This window comes from Parambassis ranga, chromosome 17, assembly GCF_900634625.1.
Source record: "Parambassis ranga chromosome 17, fParRan2.1, whole genome shotgun sequence".
NCBI lineage: Eukaryota > Metazoa > Chordata > Actinopteri > Ambassidae > Parambassis > Parambassis ranga.
The window spans coordinates 215,001-235,785 of record NC_041037.1 but is presented as its reverse complement, the minus strand read 5'-3'; the positions used below and the strand labels follow the sequence as shown (position 1 = coordinate 235,785).

The window sequence follows — 20,785 nt, the reverse complement described above, 5'->3', positions numbered from 1 at the left end:
GCCACATCAACCTCTGACCTATCACAGGTTCAGACACTGAACTTATGCAACAACAGCAGAAACCCAGATCAGCCAGTCATGGCCTCATAGTTGCACTGAGGGCAGAATCTAGTTTTTTTATCGAATCTTGTTAGTGTGAAATTTATATTTGAAAAATATATTTTAAGTAGAAAAAAGACATTTTGGTCTGATGCATTCAAGGACCATTGAAAAGGTGAATGTCTTGTTTCTGCAGCTTCTCTCTGTGATGATGCTATGGTTTAGTGTTGGCATGCAGTTCAAACACCTGCAGGTTTTTAGCTTCTGTTACCTACATCCTCTTTAAATCATACACCTGCTCTCAAAGAAGCCCACAATGATTCCGTGCTGTACTATCTGGAGACTTGGCTTCAATGCCAGCTTTGAAGGCCACCACTAGCTTCCCAGAGTTTAAAGAAGGTTCAGAAAATGAAACCAAAGCCCAGCAGAGCGGTCCACACTGCACTCACAGAGCCAGGAGAGAGAGACTTACAGGCCACCACAGCAGCAGAGCGGTTCTTCTTAGCGTTGCCGTCCTTGAGCCCGATGGTGCTGGCGCTTGGTTCGGCCTGGTACGCACACAGCGCCTCCCACTCCTTCTCCAGGCGGTCCTTGTTCTTCAGGTGATCCTCCATGTAAGACTGAAGGAGGAGGAGGAGGTGGTGAGATTCATCAGCCTTATGCAGTTTTTTAATTAAGGACTAATCAAGAGCCAGAACTTGAGACTGGAGACCATAACGTGAGTCACTATCAGCCGCCTGTGAGGGTGAATGGCGCCGCTTTGTTTTCCAGCAGCGTGATAATCAGCAGCCCGTGCACACCCTGGCCTGTAATGGATGAGGGAAAGGAAACGAGCTGGTGTGGTTCTGTAAATGGCTCCGGCCGTGATCGATGGTGGCAGTTACAAATGGGGCTGATCTTAATCAGAATTAGCCTCCAAAAAAAAAACCTAATGGCTTTTTGCTAAAATGAGAGGATTTTGTTAAAAATGGACGGTGGCGGCAGGCGCGGAGCGACACCCGGCCACCTGAAGGTAGCGGAAACATGTTCCTATAAAGGCAAACACACACCTCACAGTGTCACTGCGACAACAACAGACATTCAGATTCAGAATTTCAAAATAAGAACTCTCTGAAATCTGACACCGAGTCTATTTTCTAATGAAGTCACTCTGACCTGACACAGCTCGGCGGCTCGGTGCTGAACAGCAGGCTTCACCTGTCCTCACAGCTACTACACACACACAGTGTAACACTAGCTGTGCCTGGTCTCCATTATTTTTGTCTCAGAGCTGCTAAAAGCATCGATGATGTAACAGGAGGCCCCAAGCTGCGACCCTCCACCTGCACAGCGCCGCTTATCAGCAGCAGGAGGTCCGATCTATCACAGACACACACACACAAAGAAAACACACATCTGAAGCACACATACGGCTTTTGATAAGGTCACATAGGCACAAAATAAATGTTCACCCACACAGTTTCATGTAGAGACACGGGCCAAACACACACATAAATCCACATACATTCAGAAAGGCCTACAGAGGACACACACACACACACACACACAGTGTCCAAAGACGCCCCACCACCCTCCACCCTCTCTCCCCCACTCTAATGCCAGAGTAATAGGGTTTTGTGGCTGTGTAAAGGGATTATTGCAATCCAATCAGGAGGTGCTGAGATCACCATGTGTCGGCCAAACACTGAATAATCCCCTTACTGCAGGGGGGGGGGGCTCACAGCTGCCAAAGGTGCTCAATAAAAAGCCGCCATGCAATAAGACTGCAGCCTGGAGCCGCCATCATGGCTCTGACGCACCACCTGAAGCACCTGTAAGACACATGGGAGGAGATGATGTAATCCAGCGGCCATTTTGGATCGACAGGACCCTGAAAGGAAGAAGGGGAAGTGCGCGTCTCTGTGGGGGTAAGGTGACTCAGCAGGGAGGGGTGAGACAAGCATTTACTTTAGCAACAAATACTGTGCTCAGCTGGAGTGATTATCATAACTGGTACAGATTACAGATTACAGTACAGAGCATCACATCAGCTGCAAACGTTTAATCTGAATCTAATGGCACAGAGACTTCTGGAGCACATCCTGTGCTTCCTGGAATAAACATGTTACATAAGAGTGAATGAGTGCTGAAGATGAATAGGACGTAATGTTTAATGTCCTCAGCACAGAGATGTAAAGAATGAACAGGATTCCATTCAAGGCTTTCAGGAGCTCTGGTGGTTGAACACACCATCACACATCAGCAGTGACTCCTGAAATAATGCACACCAACCGACCATAAAAAGCTCAAAGGAACGATCGTCCCAGTTTCCCGCCTGACGTCATCAGGCTTCATCAGACTTTACCGATGCTTAATGGGCTGAACCCAGACGGAGGCCGGCCGTCCACATACTTTTGGCCACATAGTGTAGCTTCATTTATTCTTCCAAGGTGCCTCACACAACACTCGCCCCGTTCATGAACTCATTAACTCTGCATGTATGGAGCGGCTGCCGTCTCAGGTTTAGTTAAACGCTGACATCATCCTGACACCCGAGTGCGACCTCCTCCTCCACCGCCCGCCTTAGAGTGATTTAACATCCATTTCCTGGAGCCCGTTCTTCCTCCAGCCGCTGCCCCTTCGACCTGCCACCTCTACAGATCACATCCCAGCTGCAAAAACCACAACCACAACAAATTCCCAGCACGCCTAATCTGGACGGAGACTCCCACTGCAGCATAATCTGTAACACTTACTCGGCCCGCGACAAAAGAAAGATAATGTGCTTTATATATAGAGTCGCCTAATCCTCTTAAGACACAAGCAGAGAGGATGCAGAGGGAGGAGGCTGCTGTGGTGTAAAGGGGGAGGGGGTCTCAGACCCAGGCACATGGGACCAAGTAATACCTGAACTCAGATAAGATGCTGAAAGCTCTCCTCAAATTAAAGTCAGCGGGTGGATGATGACATGGTTTTTCTAAGGGGTTTACCACAGCCAATTATTTGTTTTAGGGTGGAGGTGGCTCTGCAGCTCATCAGCAGTCACATGCCCCCTTTCTTTGAGGCCAGTGATTGTTATTAAATGCTCACTCGATGGCGCCGCTGCTCTCGCCTCGCGATGGGATGGATCTGACCTTAAAAAAAAAGAATTCTCTGCTGCCATGACACTGCTCCCTCTGCAGCTAACGACATGGAGTGCAGTTGGAGGATATAAAACTTCTCTGCGTCTCCAGCTGAGGGAGGAATGAGCGCTCAGGTTTGGACCAATCAGAGCTGCAGCTACTGTGGAGCTGTCCGAGGTGCTGAAGCAGCTCAGTGTGTGTGTGTGTGTGTGTGTGTGTGTGTTACTACAGTAAAACACACTGTGTGATTAAAGGGATGAAAACACAACGGAGCTCCCTCACATTAAAAACCACACACTGGTTGTTGTGACGGTGACGTACAGATCCCTCAGCGCCCCGCCTCTTCTTTTTATTCTCACCGTGGAATAAAACATGGACTCACAGCCTTCAGCTCCTCATTTACACAGAAGGCTCCAATAAACTCAGCCCATTAACGCCAGTTTATTACTATTAAAGAGTCTGAAGTACATTTTATGTTTATAACCCAACCACTGTGATAAACTGGGCTCAGCAGTTTTACTAGAAAATGTCTAAAATCCACAAAAACAAGCTTGTTCTATTTTGAAGGTAAAGACTTTCTATCTTATTTTAAAGGACCACGTGTTACTGGCTTTAAGTCAGTGGCTTTGTTTTTAGTCTTGAGGCCTACATATGAATATTCTAAATCAATCTTTTTCAATATGAGCTGATGGTGCATTTATGATGACGGACGCCTCTGACCCTAAGTGGCAGTGACTGATTTTCAGTCCGGTGTACAGTTGAAAGGGAGGAACAGCACATCATGGAACTTTGCCATCATTGCATGAAGATGGCTTCTTATCAACAGGAAACAGGTCTGTATGGTTTTTAGAGTCTTTGGGTGGCCCCCTAGAGGCTGTGGGAGGAACTACAGTTGAGTTGATGAAGTGTAAAGCATTACTACAGCTACACACAGAGCAGCTAAAGCAGCTACATACATGCTGCAGAGACACAGCCGACTGCACTCCTCTTTAATCCTCAGGCTTTTTCCACATGACAGAAAGTCCTGTGGGCCTTTTTGATGTTTCTGTGAGGACAAATTTAGATTTTAAATTCATCTCCATCACCTACACACAATGAATCATCACAGCCACGTTAGACTGTCTGCCTCCCCTCACACTGTTTACATATCAGGCTGTGTAATTTCACAAATTCAGTAATCCTCCTGACCAGACTGTGGCCCACACACCAGCTGAGTACTTGACAAAACATGAAGCCACACTTTTCATTTCTTTTTTTTCATCTCTGCTGGGACGACTCCGACTGAGCGAAGGTACCCGAGGAAGAGGTTCAGAGCTCACCGTCACAAGCTCCAGTTTATTTTCATCCACATGTGACCTTGGAGTTTCAGATGTGTCTTGTTGTGTTGTGGGTGTGTTTGTCAAAAGAAGCGTTTTAGCTTGGTTGTGTAAAACAACAGAGAGACGCTCTCTGTGCAAAGGGAGTCAATCCTCCTCAATGCAACTCCGGTGCAAATCTCTGGGGTAATTAGTATCTTTGTGCCTATTGAACACATCAAAAAGCCCGCTCTGTCGCAGAGAGAGAGAGAGAGAGAGAGAGAGAGAGAGAGAGAGAGAGAGGGGAGGGAGGGAGGGAGGGAGGGAGGCGGAGGTGGGGTGAGGGCGTTGAGATGAGGAGGTGGCAGTGCTGCTGCTGCTGCTGCTGAGGGTGGTGGGCGGTTGAAGTGAGCAGCTACATATCGCAATTACGGCACATTGCAACGAGGTTCAATGGAGATTTTCATCTGGTGCAGAGAGGAGGGGAAGAAGCCTGCTTATAGAAAGTGAGACGTACAGAAAGAGAGAGATGAGAGAGACGCAAAGACGAGAGGAAAAGAGAGAGTGTGTGCGTGTGTGTGTGTGTGTGTGTGTGCGTCAGGGAAATGAGCAGAAAAGCAGAAAACGATGGATACAGTGAGTGGGAAATGAGGGCAGAACAGTTCCACTGGATTTAAAGGAGATAATTGGCTTAAGGGGAAACACAAGCAGGTGACAAGACGATAAAAGGGAAAATGAAGGAAGCGCCGAAAAATGTGTGAAAAAAAAACAGAGTGTAGGAATATTAGAGCGTCCCAATTTTGGGGCTGCTTTCTTTGAAGGACACAACAATGGTGGTTAGATGGGACATTCTGGTCTGTTTACAAGACTTTCTGTTTACCACAATGTACTGCTCTTGTTGCCTAGCAACCTGAAGTTGATTTTTAAAAGTGTACTCTCAGGTTCTGTTTGTGAATTCTGCTGTAGTCTATGGTAAAATGAATCCTGGGAAACGTGGTCTGGATCCACCTGGGATGGAGTGGATTGAATGGTAGGAAAAATTAGTAGGTCTTAACTCTTAACTGGAGTTAAAGGTCGGGTAGGAGAGTTCACTCTGATGCACTTTTTGTTAAATCAGTGTAACTTCTCTTCCAACCGATTAGTTCGGCAGTTTCGCTTTAAAACGAAGAATATGAATCATCTGAAGCTATAAAACATAAAAACATCAGCCAGTCCTCCAGGTGGACCCTGTAGGAGTATTGGCTGGTTGTCACTCTCTTCCTGCTCTGTGCACCAGAGAGGTACGTGCATGATGGCCGAAGTCACAGACCGCAGCTCGTCTTCAGGTGATGCGCGTCCATGTGGTTGGAGGCGTGGCTTCAGGGTGAGCTCCGAGAGAAAGGGGCGTGTGTGTACTTTGGAAATCTGGCCGACTCTCACTGAGTTTTAAAACCTCCGACCCTACCTTTAAGGCTGAGTGTACCAAGCCTGGCTACAGCTGTAACTCTGCCTACATTTAGGATGTGCATACATGTAAAGCCAGGTCTGTTGCCAAGCAACACACTATCCATATCCAAAAAACACATGCTAACTTCTCTCATTAAAATATGGATGACAGGGTAAATCAAAAGAAAAGAGAGCTCAATAAAGAAAAGTTCTTCCAGCCTGCCATACTGCTGTCTGTACATGGATCAAGCCTCCCAACGTGAAGTGGAAGACACTCTTTGCATTGAATCAGATGCAGCTGCAGGGCGGCGACACATGCTGCAGCGGAGCAGAGAGCCGGGAGCAGAGATGTTGGGTAGAGGCTGCCTGTTTTAACTTATTCTGAAACATCCTATTATTTTGAAATCCTTTTTTGCTCACATTGGGTGGCAGTATTGCATCTTTAAAACTCGCTAACGGTAGCTTGCTAGTTTCTACCGCTGAGCTGAATGACCACAGTGTGGTGTGTGTGTAACACTTTGCTCATGTTGCTACTGGGTTTCACACATGTACAGATGATGCTGTGAGTTTCACTCACTCACCATGCAATGAATCTCTGTTAAAATCGTTTTATGACCCTAACAGAAGCGCACGTTGTTGATTTCAGAGTAAATCACTGACAACAGGCTCATCTTGTGGCCAGTTTTTGTTGGAATTTTTTTTTCATGCAGTAATCTGTCTTCCTCTGGCACACAGTGATTACAGCTCCATTATTAGTCCTGTCACACTGCTCTGACTGGCTGTTCAGGGAATAACAGCCATCAACATGCACGGCACATAAATCAGGCATCCTCCAACAAAATCCGCCCTTTGATGTGGCTCCATAACCCAAAGGTTTTATGTAAGATAGGAGGTGCGTGGCTCTTAAAAATCCCGAGCATCAAACTCACCAGGATCATGTGACCGGTGGAGATGTCCATGTTGGAGTGGGCAGGCTCCTCGCTCCATGAGGAGATGCTGCTGCGTGCTGACGGGCTGACGGCCTGACCTCCGTCACTGAACTGGGACGAGACGCTGTTGATCCTGGAGGAGATGGGCTCCGGACGCTCAGCCGGCGGTTTGACTGCCATGCGCTGCCGACAGAGCTCCTACAGGACGGAGGGAGGACACACACACACACATGAGCCACTGCATTCATGCAGAGTGACCACACTACACTGGGAGTGAAATGAACATGACTTTTGTTTCTACTCTGTTCAAATGTTGTCTATTATTATAATTATATAGGCGCGAATAACACACAGACATTTGTCCTAAGTGATGACCAAACATGTACAAAGATGGAAACATGGATGGGTGACTCCCTCCCTCTTTTGTAGCTCCACCCTCTCGCCCATATTTGGTCACGTCTGGCTCCAGCCAGTTCACACTGTATGGATCAGAGTGTCGTGCATCGGCCTCACATATGACATCATCAACATCACTGTTGTGAAAATGTGCACATTTTTGTGATGACAACACTCACTGACTTTTCTCCCAGCTCCACCCTGAGACAAAAACTGGACACAGCAGTGTAGTCTATGCAGGTCGGTGCAGGGAGGAATGCTCTGATCTTTATCGGTGAGACCAAACAACCACTACACAAAACGAACAACAGCACAGGAGAGCGCCCTCCTCAGGACAGGACTCAGCAGTTCACCTACACCTTAAAGACAGCGGTCACTCCTTTGCAAGACAGCAGTAACTTCTTTGAGGACAAGAATGTCCAGATTCTAGACAGAGAGGACAGATGGTTTTAGAGGAGTCAAAGAAGACATCTATGTGAAACTGAAACTGAACCTTTCTGAACAGAGGAGGAGGGCTGAGGCTGAGCCATTCAAACCCTGACCCTGGGCTGGTAACTAGTCCTGCACAGGGCCTGGACACAGATTCTGGTCGTTAACCGACCATTGACCAACAAGAGGGTTCTTAGTCATGTGAGTTCCTGTAAGATCCACCCACAGAGGCAGAGGGTGTCCCTGTGTGACAGTCTGACATAAATAAAGTCCAAACTCAGAGCTCCTTTAATGAGGGTTCTGTTTCTGAGTCGAAGACACACATAATATTCATGTTACCATTAACGGCTGATGAACTGTTTTCTCCCAAATAACGTCCCTCTATCGTTGTATGTGTGCTTCTCCTCAGTATTGTTCTTCTCTGTCTCTGTCCTAAAAGTGTCCTTAATGAGCTGATGTGAGCACAAGCAGTGGGTTCAGGCAACATGAAATGGGATTAGTTATCAGAACTGGGCTCATTAACATGCTCTGACCTTCATGAATACAACGTTCTGTTTCCTTTACGCCTGTGTGCACATCACAAAGCACTGTAAACACCGGAGCTGTGAGGAAGTCAAACTTCTCCAGCTGCTGACACTGAACACTGGCCAGCTTCCAGGACGTCAGTGAAAACAGCGTGCATGCTGAGCAAGCGTCCTCACAAACACCCACACCTCAGAAAAGTTCTTTTATTCCAGTCAGTGTCTCAGCAGCAAATACAATGAATTCATTCATACGCCTGAGCACACTGTCATTTTCTGTCTGCTGGATACGTGACCACAATGAAATATCGACAGCCGGTCGAACTCCTCCCGTCTCTGCACCGCTCCCAGCAGGAGCGTCGGTGAGCTGCACTAAACGACCGGACAGCAGGCGGCACGGCGGCGATGGTGGCCTAAATAACAAGCTTCACGTTGAAGAGAGATCGCAAACCAGACGCAAAGATGATGACGAAAGGCTTGAGGGAAACCGTCCGCCCATGTTTGGCGACAGCCAGGCAAATGACTCCATCCTGATTGGTCAGTTTTAACATTCCAAAGGGACGTGGTTCTGATCACCTGGGAGGATCCCATGTGATCCACGCAAGACGTACGCTTCACTGATGTGTTTTTTTACTTGTCTTAAACACATTTTCAGCATCTGTCTTACATCTGTCTGACAATAATTCAAATGTAACTGGAAAGCAGCAGTAAGTACAGTGTGGTTAGTTATCTTTTGCTCAGGAGCTCCTAGCAGCTCATTCGTCGTGTATTCTAAGGGAAAAAACACCTCACAGTGCTGAATGAACAGGTAAATGTACATCTTTACATTACATGAAGCTGAACATCAACCTACAAGGACTCTGGCTGAAGATCTGCACCGAATCTCTGCTGCTACCTGTGTTTCTTAATGAGAGAGATGCTGCTGATTAACTGACAGGGTGTTTGATTGACGGTGGAGGTAATGTGAGCCGGCCTTCATTAGTCCGTATCTGATCTGACTAATGTTCTCGTAGGTCGGCGCGCTGACACTGATCTATGAGCTCGGACACAGACTCATAAATGTGCAGGGATTATTAAAGTGCTTCGGTACCTGGGGATGCTGACAGCACGGCTGCCGGGAGGGGAACACAAACATGGCTGCATGTGGGGGAAGAGCAGGCAGGAAGAGATGAACGAGAGCTGTGCAGAGCTTCTATCACTGACGGGATTTTTAAAAATATTTTTTTAAAGACATTTTTGAATGCTTATAAAAGCAGCATTGTTTTAGCAACGGCATGTTCTGCCGCTGCTAATCATGGCTGCAGCTTCGAGCTTTTGAGGACACGAGGTTTAAAGAAGAAGAGAGACGTGTCCCAAAGTATTGTTTAAGGACATTTAATGCTACATATTATATCAAGAAGTGAATGTATTATTCAAAGCCTGTCTGTACACTTGTGGTTTTAGTGTCTGTAGCTTTAAATGCAAATTAGCGCCTGCTGACCACGCCCCCTTTGTTAACAGGAAAAAGTTTGTGTCTTTCCTGCAAACAAACCCAATCACAGAAGACCAACATGGATGGTATCGAAAACAAGCTAAACTGCACAGGTTTGAGCCTGTTGTGGGCAGGGCTTATCCCCTTATGACATCATAAAGGGCTGTAAACCTGATTGGCCTGCTCAGACACACAAAGAGACCAAGGAGGAAATGACGGGATGATATTTTGTCATGTTCTGTGGGTCTCTAGACAAACTGGAGGCAAGCTGTGGGCTTTTATTTTGAAATAAATGTCTTGTCCTGAACGCGGAGAGTTCCACAGAATTAATGAATGTATGTATTCAAATGTTTGATTGATAGTTGGAGGCTAAGTGGATTTATCAGATGTGCCTCTGTTACAGATGTGCAGGGCCATAAATCATCGTGTCATATAATGAAAATGTTTTAATCAATATTCTGTATCAAATGATTAATGTATTAATTAGTTAGCTGTGTGATAAGCGCATTAATGTGTGATGAGACTTCCCATTAGGAATTTAATTGATGGTTACAGGTTCAACACGACTACTTCAGAAATATTCAGATCGGTTGTGTCAGCTGCCACTGACTGTGAACTTCACGGGTGAGAAACTTAAATATATTAAAAAAATTAACAATGCAACTTTTCAATTCTGAGTCTCTCTTCGTGGTTTGCAGGCTGTTGCTATGGTTACGAGAGGAACATCCACGGCGGATCAGACTAACGACACCCTCCCGGCTGTTAAGAAGCACAACAAAAAGACCAATGAGCACAACACACAGATTCATATCTCCAAACGCTACACTTTGCAGCTGCAGCAAAAAAAATGTTTATGATGTAATTAAAACGGGCTCAAAATGGCTTCCCTCAGAGAGCCAATTAGAGGACAGAAAAGGAAAAAATGAGAGCAAACAGTAAACAGATTTACAGTCCACACTCCAAAGCTCCCCTCTCAGTGTAAATGCATCATGGTAATCTCAGAGTTTTGCTGCTTTGACTCAGACTTTGTGTCAATTAAGTTGCAGAATATCTGAGCAGGGAGACAATTTTTCCAATTAATGTCATCCAACAGTGCAGCCATGCTTCCCAGGACGTCCAGCCTGCTCCATCTGCTGGACTCATTTTTAACAATGACGTTCAGTAAAGGTGGATGAATGTTCGCTGTGATGGATTACTCAAGTTCAATACAATAAACTTTATGAAAACAAATGTCTCTCCAGGAGGGAAACTGATGGCAGCTTAATGTGATTTTTTTTAAACAATAAAAAAAAATAAAAAATGTTACCAATAAAAACAGGTCACAAATATTTATTCAATATTTTCCAATTAAGTTTCCAGATCAACCCTCGCTGCATGGAAGCTGGAAAGAGAAACCCCCTCATGGGCGCCATGCCAGCACCATGTTGGCACCATGTGACCATCTCAAATCACGCATCAACCCGGCGGGCGTGTCAAGGCTGGGGGGTCGTGTGCCACCCGAAGCATTCTTTATAAACAGGCCTACTGAAGGGGGGAGGTCTGGGTGTGGGGAGGCGGTCTGGGCGTGCCAAGCAGGGCCCAGCGGGCTCAGAGGGGCCCTCTGTTTACATGCCCTCCTGACCTAAACAAATTCAGGGGCCTTCGCCCGAGTGCCTGAACAAACAAACAAATAAAAGGCAGAATGTGGGACAATATGTTGGTGTCAAGGCGGGGTGACAAGGGACTGAAAGAAAAGCAAGAGGAGAGGGAATAAAGAGCAGAGACTGAGACACACGAGGACAGAGCAGAAACAGGAGTCCCAGGTTTGGAGAGGCTGGATTAAACAGTGGATTCCTCCATATGTCATGACAGTGCTACGGAATCAGAGCTGTGCATGGCTGGGATCAAAAACACCTTCATGTGAAAGTTGTGTGCTTAAAACACACGTGTCTGCCTGTTCTACCATTAATCCAACAGCAGGTTCAGACAGCAATCACAATGACTGGTGTTTATTTAGCTCTGCGCCCCCTTGTGGTCAAACACATGTAAAATGGTGGAGAGGTTTGTTGCAATAGAGGAAACCTTGACTCTAAATGCTTAGACAAGCTAGCAGGTCTTTAAACAGATTCTACCATCCAGACCTGGGCTGCCATCACACCTCACACACACCGAGCAGTTCTTCCTCACACTGATTGGTCCGAACCAGCTGTGGTTCATGTCACAGGCACATATCCTGAAGCCTGGAAAAATGGATTTGATTGAGTTTGTAATCTCACAGATCTTTTAGGAATCCAGCTGCCTGAAGGTCTGGACTCAGCTGCTCCACCTCCTCCATTTGTGGACATTGGTTTTCAGGGGCCAACCCACCAGCTGTCGTCTGTGTATGAGGACATATTGGATGTAAGGACTGTATATTGTCCAACACTTGATTCCCTCAGAGCTAGAAATGTTCTGATGTAGTTATCAGCAGACTGATGTGTTTAGGACACAGGACCAGACTCAGAGGGAGGGTTACTGTGTGCTTGTTTAATCTATACTGAGATGTACACTCGTTCGCTGGCAGAGTAAAGATGTTATCAGGCCAACGATAGTCCTTGAAATTGAGTTGAGACAGAGGCAGAGAACGGAAATGGACTGAGGTGAAAGAGTCAATAATCCGCCTTAAAAACTAAATATTCTCATCTCTGAAGAAACATTCCTGCTGCTGCTATCTTTAAAAAAAAAAGATAATGCTGCTTCAAGATGACATCTCCTGATTTGTTGAAAATCTGCACCGCAATCATGATCGCACGCTGCAGGCGGAGGAGAAACAGACTTTTAGGAGGAGATGAAAGTTTGAATCAGATGTAAAGATAAACCGAAGGCGACGTGACGGGCTCCCATGTCGGCAGCAGAGTAATCCAGGGACTGACACGTCTCCCCCCGCCCAGCGCTCCGACACACTGCACACACTCCTCCACCGACGCCTGTCAATCAACATCTCCTTTGTCGGTGTCGGCCAATCCCTCGTTGCCATTACGGCGGGACTGTTTGACTGACAGGCTCAGGGGAGCGGAGGAGCTGAGAGGCAAAAGGTGGAGGAGATTCAGAGGGAGGGAGGGAGTGTGTGGAGCAAGGCCTCGAACAAGGGCAGGGATCATTAACATGCAGTGGCTGGTGGAGTGTGAGCATGCATATACAGTACGAGTGTGTGTGTTTGACAGTCAGCATGAAGGAGGCGTAGTAGCAAGGCCGTCAGGCAGCCTGCCGCTTCCTGTCTGCTTTAATTGCATGTAGCCCTGGAGACTGCACACACAGGGAAGCCCTGTATACAGCAGTGCTGACAAAGAGAGGAGGTTTACACGGCTAAGATGGGAGCTGAACAGCGAGGTCTTTCATGGAGGATGACGGCGGCTCACTGTCGAGACTCGATAAAGACGACAGAGAGCCGGGGTTCAGCCAGAGGAGCTTTGGGAGTCTCAGCAAAGCCGTGCTGAGTAAACCTCCCAAGAAAGAGCAACACGGAGGTTTTGTGTTGGCTATTAATCACATCAACAATGCACTGACGTATGTGTGAATTTTAATAATTCTGTTTTCCAATAAAAGGGCAGAACAGGGAGGAAAAAAACGAATGTTTCAAAAACAAATGGCTGGACATGTACACAGGTGAACCGCAGGCTGATCCAGGAGTTAAAAACCCCCGGAGAGGAGTGTACAATGTAAGCACTTAGGGGACGGGTCTGCGCTCATTATAAAATCAATGCTCCCAGGAGCACTCCTATTTAAAAACATGGTGAGGAGGAAGGTTAGAGAGCGAGAGAGGGAGGGAGGGAGGAAAAAAAATCTCAATGTAATTCTTTGCTCAAAAAGCCACTTAATATTGGATTCTGTAAATTAAATTTCACACTTGGCTATTCTGACCAAAGGATAATTACAGCAAGCAGAGGGAGGGAGAAGGGAAATAACCGGAGGTGGGAAACCTGCTGGATCGGTGATATCACTGCAACGTCTCAAACAGCACACTACTGCACATCACTGGTCACCTCTCCAATCTGAGACATGCAGCCCTGACAGTACGGTAAGGCTTCTGATCAGGATCCTGCATCCTGTGAAAATGGGCAGCTTGTTGAAAATAGGTCCTTTTGCTGTATATAAATGTAAACTGCAGGTAAGACAGGCTGACATGAAGTGACACTACAGGTCTGTGAAATACCAAATAATATGTGGGGGAGGTTTTATGAAAATGTTCATTCAATGGATAATATATGCTACAAAACCAGTGCTGCACACAGATCCTCGTCCACCAGTAAAGCTTCACAGATGGTGCAGTACCACCTCCTACCTGATAGGTGGTGGTAGCATCGCTGCCGGTGTCTGTTCCCAGGTTGGTGAGCTTCTCCTTGAGCTTGTGGTGGGAGCGGTTGCGGAGGCAGTAGATGACGGTGGAGGCCAGCAGCACGCCGACGATGCACAGGATGGACACCACGGTGAGGACGAGGAACTTGGTGGACTCTGTCTGGCTGTACTTGGTGGGGATCTGGTTGATCTGGCTTCCCTGTGGTCCACAAAGAGAACAGATAAAAAATCAGTCAATAATGTGAAACCATACAACGTTCCTATTGTTATTATTATTTGATCTGCGGTGAGCGGCTCTCTGCAGCAGAGCCCTCCACACTGGGCTGTGAACTCCTAAAAGAGCTTTGAGATGATTTTACTTATCAGGCAGACAAGAGGAAGTAATCTGCAAAATCATCTGGCAGAGTGTTTGATTAGAAGAACCCTGCAGGCTCTCAGAGCTGCACGGCTCACGCTGTGATACTCCCGGATGAAAAAGCAGTCACACTGCACTCCTTCCTTTGACAAGTTAATCTATCTAATTATTTTTACCAGTAACCATTCTTCTTTAAAACGCACATGAACGCGTGGATCTCACACAAACATGCTCCATGAAAAGTATAATCACAGGCGCTCGCCATCTGGGCCCAGGAGTGCACAGAATGCATAAACTGCTGTTTAGCAGAGCGGCCTGGAGTTTTCTGCCACCGCTATCAGCAGACGTCACGCCATCTTGAGTCCGAACGCGGCTGCAATTTAATCCGAGCTGATCCTTCAGCAAACACCTGCAGATTAAAGATTCTTATTCTGCACGACGCACACACAGACACACACACACAGACACACACACAGAGCGTGTATGATCAGAGCCTGAGCTGCTGTTCACTCTCCGCTCCACACAATGGGCCTGTTGCATTTCACCTGACGACTAAGAGTTAACAATTGGCAACATAATTCCCCATTATTATAACACACTGCATAATGATCCTGACAACAAAGAGCAAAGACGAAGCAAAGAAGAGACGCAAATTGCGCTGGCACTGACGAGGCCTATAATTCCTCCTGACAAAGAATTATCCAAAGAAATCAATAGTAAAAACCGCCTCTCGTCTTTTTCTTTGTGGAACAGAAAAGATACATTTCTACCTTCCTTCTTTTACTTCGTCAGTTTGCACTGAGACTCAGACCCTGAGGTTCCCCTGCAGCCTCATGGGTAAAAAAGAAGAAGAAGAAAACCCTCCCCGCCTTCGCCCCCGTCCTTCAGTGGTAGAGGTCACAGAGATTAGGCGAGGTGCGGCGTGAGTTAATGGAAAGGAGGCTTTGAAAGCCTGCCTGTCAGCGCAGAGAAACCCCGAAGCCCCGGGAGGTGGGAGAGAGGGCCGCTCTGCCCTGCACACGGATTGTTCTGGAATTCTTGTGAGGTTTGGAGTGACACCCCCCCCCCCTTTAACACCGTCACCACTACTCGATAATGCCCCTTCCTCCTCCTCCTCCTCCTCCTCCTCCACCCCCTATGATTTCATTCATTGCTGCTGCTGCATTCATCCACCTGATAAAGAGTGGCTGCAGAAAAGGACCCACAATGGGGGACAACAGTTGTCCGATGCTTTGTGGGGTGTCCAATTTGCTTGGGGAGCGCTAAGCCGTACTGTAAAAGCTGGTTGCATAGTAATGTGGCGGCCCTGAATGGAAACAGTGGGCGTCTCTGCACTGAAGAGCACTTTCTCACTGCTGCCGGGGGGAGGACACATAATAAAACTGTGTGTAACCAAAGACTCACATGTTACTATAGAGGCTGTTCAGCAGTCAGCGAGGCCGGCAGCGTGTTGATGATGCACCGATCAACCATTGATGAATTCAAAAAAAAGAAATTCATTAAATGAGAAAAGATGGCGGCCGCAGCCTGTACTCTGCGTGGTGGGCGGGGCCCGGCCATTAATAATGCATTATTGCTGATTCCACATGCTTCCACTGCAATCATCTTTTTCAAAATGTATTTTTGTTTCAAATAACTTCATTTGTCATTTTAACTCCCAGACTCCTCTCGTTGTTTTGTCAAATTAGCTTTCATGGAGAGGGATTGCGTCTCTGCTCGGCTGGTAATGGCCCATAATTCAAGCTCCAACTGTACCGGCTCCGTCATCTTTCACGGGACAGATGCCGGCGGTTTTTTCTCTCTCTTTTTTTTTTTTCAAAGCACACTCCACCCTCCACCTCCACCCTCCACCCTCCACCACTCTGGTCTCTTTATCATGGCTGCCTAGCATGTCTGTCTATTGATTCAAACAAATGTAGCCTGACCCCACCTGCTTAATCAAGTTTGCTTGCAGTCGTTAGTAACAGTAAAAAGGGTGTGTGTGTGTGTCTGTGTGTGTGTGTGTGTGTCTGTGTGTGTGTCTGTGTGTGTGTGTGTGTGTGTGTCTGTCTGTGTGTGTCTGTGTGTGTCTGTGTGTGTGTCTGTGTGTGTGTGTGTCTGTGTCTGTGTGTGTGTGTGTCTGTGTGTGTGTCTGTCTGTGTGTGTGTGTGTGTGTGTGTGTGTGTGTGTGTGTGTGTGTTGTGTGTCTGTGTGTGTGTGTGTCTGTGTGTGTGTGTGTGTCTGTGTGTGTGTCTGTGTGTGTGTGTGTGTCTGTGTGTGTGTCTGTGTGTGTGTGTGTGTGTGTGTGTCTGTGTGTGTGTGTGTCTGTGTGTGTGTGTGTGTCTGTCTGTGTGTGTGTGTGTCCGTGTGTGTGTGTGTGTGTCTGTGTGTGTGTGTGTCTGTGTCTGTCTGTGTGTGTCTGTGTGTGTCTGTGTGTGTGTCTGTGTGTGTCTGTGTGTGTCTGTGTGTGTTACCCACACTGTACTTAATGTTTCCAACAATAAAAGCCGCTCCTCGGCTCTGCGGCTCTCGGGCCTTTCCCGCTTCTCCCTCCTGTGGCTAACACTATCAATCAGATTAGGGCAGGAGAGGCGTGACTGTTAAGGTGAGCTGCAGCTCAGCAGAGACCAATTAAAGGAAGCGTCATTTCATTTCTAATGCTGCTATCAAAGTCATAATAATAATAATAATATACCGTGTGGCCGGTTGAGGACTCCAGACATCGATCTGCAGCATTTCTGACTCAGATATCAACGAAAAACACTGAAAATTTGACGCTTTCTTCAGCGAGCAGCTGAAAAAATGAAAAGAAATATATTTCGCCTCCCTGAAGGCAAAAACCCTTTCATGCCTCCTATTGTCCATCTGCTCCCACAAAAATCGATTGTACTTGCAAATTTTTTTTCTTTCATTCCACATACGCAAATGTGATTTGACATACAGTGTGCGGCTGCTCCTGACTGAGGGTGGCTGGGAAGCATTACCATAACCTGGCCCTGTCTGCACACGCTGCTGCCTTCATCCCTCTTCAGCAAATATGAGACACGCTCCCTGCAGACAGAACAGCAGCAACACCAATCTAACTGCAGAATGTCAAAATCATTCACCATTGATTTGTGTGATTTGAAGAAATCAATTAAAATCAGATGAAATCTGACTTCTTAAAAAAGTGTTTTAAATAGAGTGTGTTTTTAGTGACTAAATCTGAGATGGAGTGTTTGGGCTCCTGGTTGGTCTGAGTGTGACTGTGTGTGTCTGTGTGTGTGTGAATGGGGGTGTGGATTAGCTTAGGCTTCCATAGACAAAAGGCAGATGGATTTGCACGGCTCTGGCTTATTCAGAGTGGGTGAAAAAAGGTCAGAGGGAGAGCGGCGGCCGGCTATTGTTTTCATCCAGGAAACAAAGATCTGTCCCTCACCTCTGATTCATCCCCGGGCCTTTGAGAAAGTTTTTTTCTCTCTCTCAGCAAACAAGCACACAGGAGACACACACAGCTGCACACTCACTTCAACACAGTGCATGTGTGCAAATGTGTCTAACGCACAAACTTCAGCATGTGACACACATCACCACTCCATTACTTAACATTAAGAACATGCACATCCTGATTATAAGTTTGCACTCCGCGGCTGCAGAGACTGAAAGCAGCAGCAGCTCTCATTAAACTGAGTGTTATTACGGCGTTACGGTGAGAAGCAGCTGCAGGACGCCGCGCCACCGGAGCGCGCGTCAATCACTGTCTGAACTCCACGGATACTCCCATCACGCACCCACCGCTTTATTTACACTGAAGAAATTCTAGAAATTCTACATAACACACAGCTGCCATGAAAGACTGGAGCAGAGAACCGAGAGGACTGAATGAAGAGCAGAGCAACAGCAGGGCAGGACTCAGGGAGGGGGGCAGAGAAACTGGACCGCAGCAGGTAATCAGCCAACATCATCATGCAAAACAACAGATAAATCCTACCAAAAATCCACGAGAGGGAACGCATCCTCCTCCTCATCCTGCATCTAGTTCCCATTCCACTCCAGCTGCACGGACACCACAGACTCAGAGACAGCACACCGGCGGCGGCGGCGTTGGAAAAGGAGGCGGAGGAGGAGAGAGTGAATGAGAGAGAGAGAGAGTTTCATCTCCTCCCCTCATCATCCCCTTTTCCTCCCTTTGAAAAAGAAACAGAAGAAGAAAGTTCCCGCTTCCTCCTCTTCGTCTTTTTGCCATTTTCCTCATCCATTACAAAAAAATAAAAAATAAAAACGAGAAATGCACCGACAGATTTCTGTCCACTTCTTCCCTTGACGCAATTCAGCACACGTTCAGTGACGAAGAGAGGAGGAAGAGGAGCAGCAGCCTTCACCACTTCTACAGGGAGGAATGAGATGCTGTTTTTTTTCCAGAGAAAGAGAGAGAGAGACTACAAAGTGCGCTGTGGGGCTCCTCCTTATATTCCTCCCATCCCTCCCTCCATTCCCTGCCTGTCTACAGCACATGTCACCTCCCCTCGTTGCCATGGCGACGGCTCCACATGTTGCCGACAGGAGGAGGAAGAGGAGCTGAGGACAAGAGAGAGAGAGAGAGAGAGTGGGTGAGGGGGGAGGAAGAGGAAGATGCAAAAAAATGAGAAGAAGAAGAAGAGGAGGAGGAGAGGAGGAGGAGGAGGAGGAGGAGGAGGAGAGGAGGAGGAGGAGGAGAAGGAGGAGGAGGAGAAGGAGGATGAGGAGGAGAGGAGGAGGAGAGGAGGAGGAGGAGGAGGAGGAGAGGAGGAGGAGGAGGAGGAGGCTGGAGGAGGAGGAGGATGAGGAGGAGGAGGAGAGGAGGAGGAGGAGGAGGAGGATGAGGAGGAGGAGGAGGAGAAGGAGGATGAGGAGGAGGAGGAGAGGAGGAGGAGGAGAGGAGGAGGAGGAGGAGGAGGAGGAGGAGAAGAGGAGGAGGAGGAGGCGGAGGAGGAGGAAGGGTGAAAACATTCCTCCTTACAACTCATCCGCACTCACGCTGAGCCTTAAAGTCTTGTTTCCCTTCAAACAAATTAAAATGATTCCGTAGATGTGGCGACAGTCACTTGTTTTCTGGGAACAAATGGAAATATCTGTAGGTGGATCAGTCTGCCGCCGCCGCCGCTGCCGCCGCCACCGCCGACCCCGCCGCCACCGCCGCCACCGCCGCCGCCTGCAGCCCGACTCAAAAGTATGTTATTGAGCAATCTGCGGTGTTTTCTTTCATAAGATTTTAGGGCTCTGTTAGAAGTCCCGACCTGTCGGGAAGATTTCGTTACACTGGGAAAACTCAAACACTGTGTCAAGACTTCATGAAAGTAAAACACACTTTGTGTCTCTGATAGAAGAAATCACTGCGATCAATAACACAAAACCACCAAAGATCAAAAATGTATACACCTATGAACCGAAGGAGAAGTAACTAGACTCCTGTATATTTAATAATCAATCATCATCATTCAGACAGTGACTGACACACACACACACACACACACACACACACACACGTCATCCATAGGAGGACCAACAGCTGCAGCAAACACAGGAGGAGTGTGTGGAGAGTTCAGAGGTTTGGTGAATACACACTTGGGTATACAGTAAGTTTGTATGTAATTGTGTGTGTGTGTGTGTGTGTGTGTGTGTGTGTGTGTGTGTGTGTGTGTGTGTGTGTGTGTGTGTGTGTGTGTGTGTAAAGTCGTGTTTGCAGTTCAGCTTGGAGAAGAACAGAGCGGAGCTGCTGATGCAGATGACGAGCTCCATCCTGGTGTGTGTGTGTGTCAGTGTGTGTGGATGAAGTGGAGGTGGTGGTGGGGGCTCTTCAGTTTATCTTTCTATTCACCCCCCCCCCCACCCCCACCTCCTTCACAGGCACCCCCACACAACCTTTTGTCCCCCTTGGCGACAGCTGGAGGTGGCAGCACTGAAGGCCCTGATCCACTCTGTGTGGAGGGTGAGGACTGGAGAGGGGAGGAGAGAAGGGGGGGGGGGGGTGAGCTCAGCGGTTGGTGGAAATTTGGGAGGGTGACCAGTGCCTTTCAGCTCACACACCCCCCTCCTCCATCCTAATACCTCTCTCGACCCCCACCAACCCAAAGGAAGCTAGGGGAACTGAGACAGTCCATTTTGTTGGAGCCTATATTTCACTTCCTTTTAGCAGAATCGTCTTCACCCCCCCCCCCCCCCCCCCCCCCCCCACACACTCCACCTGCCCTCTCTCTCTTTCTGTCTGCATCACAGTTGGAGCAACAGCTCACCAGCAGCAGGTTTGTTCACCTTTCTTCACTCATTTCCGTCAAAGACTCGCCTCCTTTTTTCGGTTCAGCTAACGTGTAGGGCGCTAACATACAACCTCCGACTCACCGTCACTTTGCTTTCACGCCACACGGAACAGATGTGTAAAAACAAAAACAAAATGGAGCAGTTAGCAGCAGACGTTCTCCTCTGAGGAGTCGCAGATGTGATTATAGCGGTAAAACTTCAAAACGATATTTTGGTAAATCAAAAACTGATACGAGGCGTCGAAGTGGTGGAAAA

At 47.5% G+C, this 20,785-nt stretch overlaps 1 protein-coding gene across 1 annotated transcript in view; it reads right to left on the bottom strand.

The window, feature by feature from the left end:
* The window catches only part of LOC114450269 (receptor-type tyrosine-protein phosphatase N2-like), a 130,945-nt gene that overhangs the window by 23,729 nt on the left and 86,431 nt on the right, over window positions 1–20,785 (bottom strand). The window contains exons 14-16 of the mRNA XM_028428277.1: window positions 13,907–14,119; window positions 6,790–6,987; window positions 512–659 (exon numbers count right to left, since the gene is read on the bottom strand). Coding sequence (XP_028284078.1) covers window positions 512–659; window positions 6,790–6,987; window positions 13,907–14,119 — 559 coding nt within the window. The remainder of the gene's footprint in view (window positions 1–511; window positions 660–6,789; window positions 6,988–13,906; window positions 14,120–20,785) is intronic.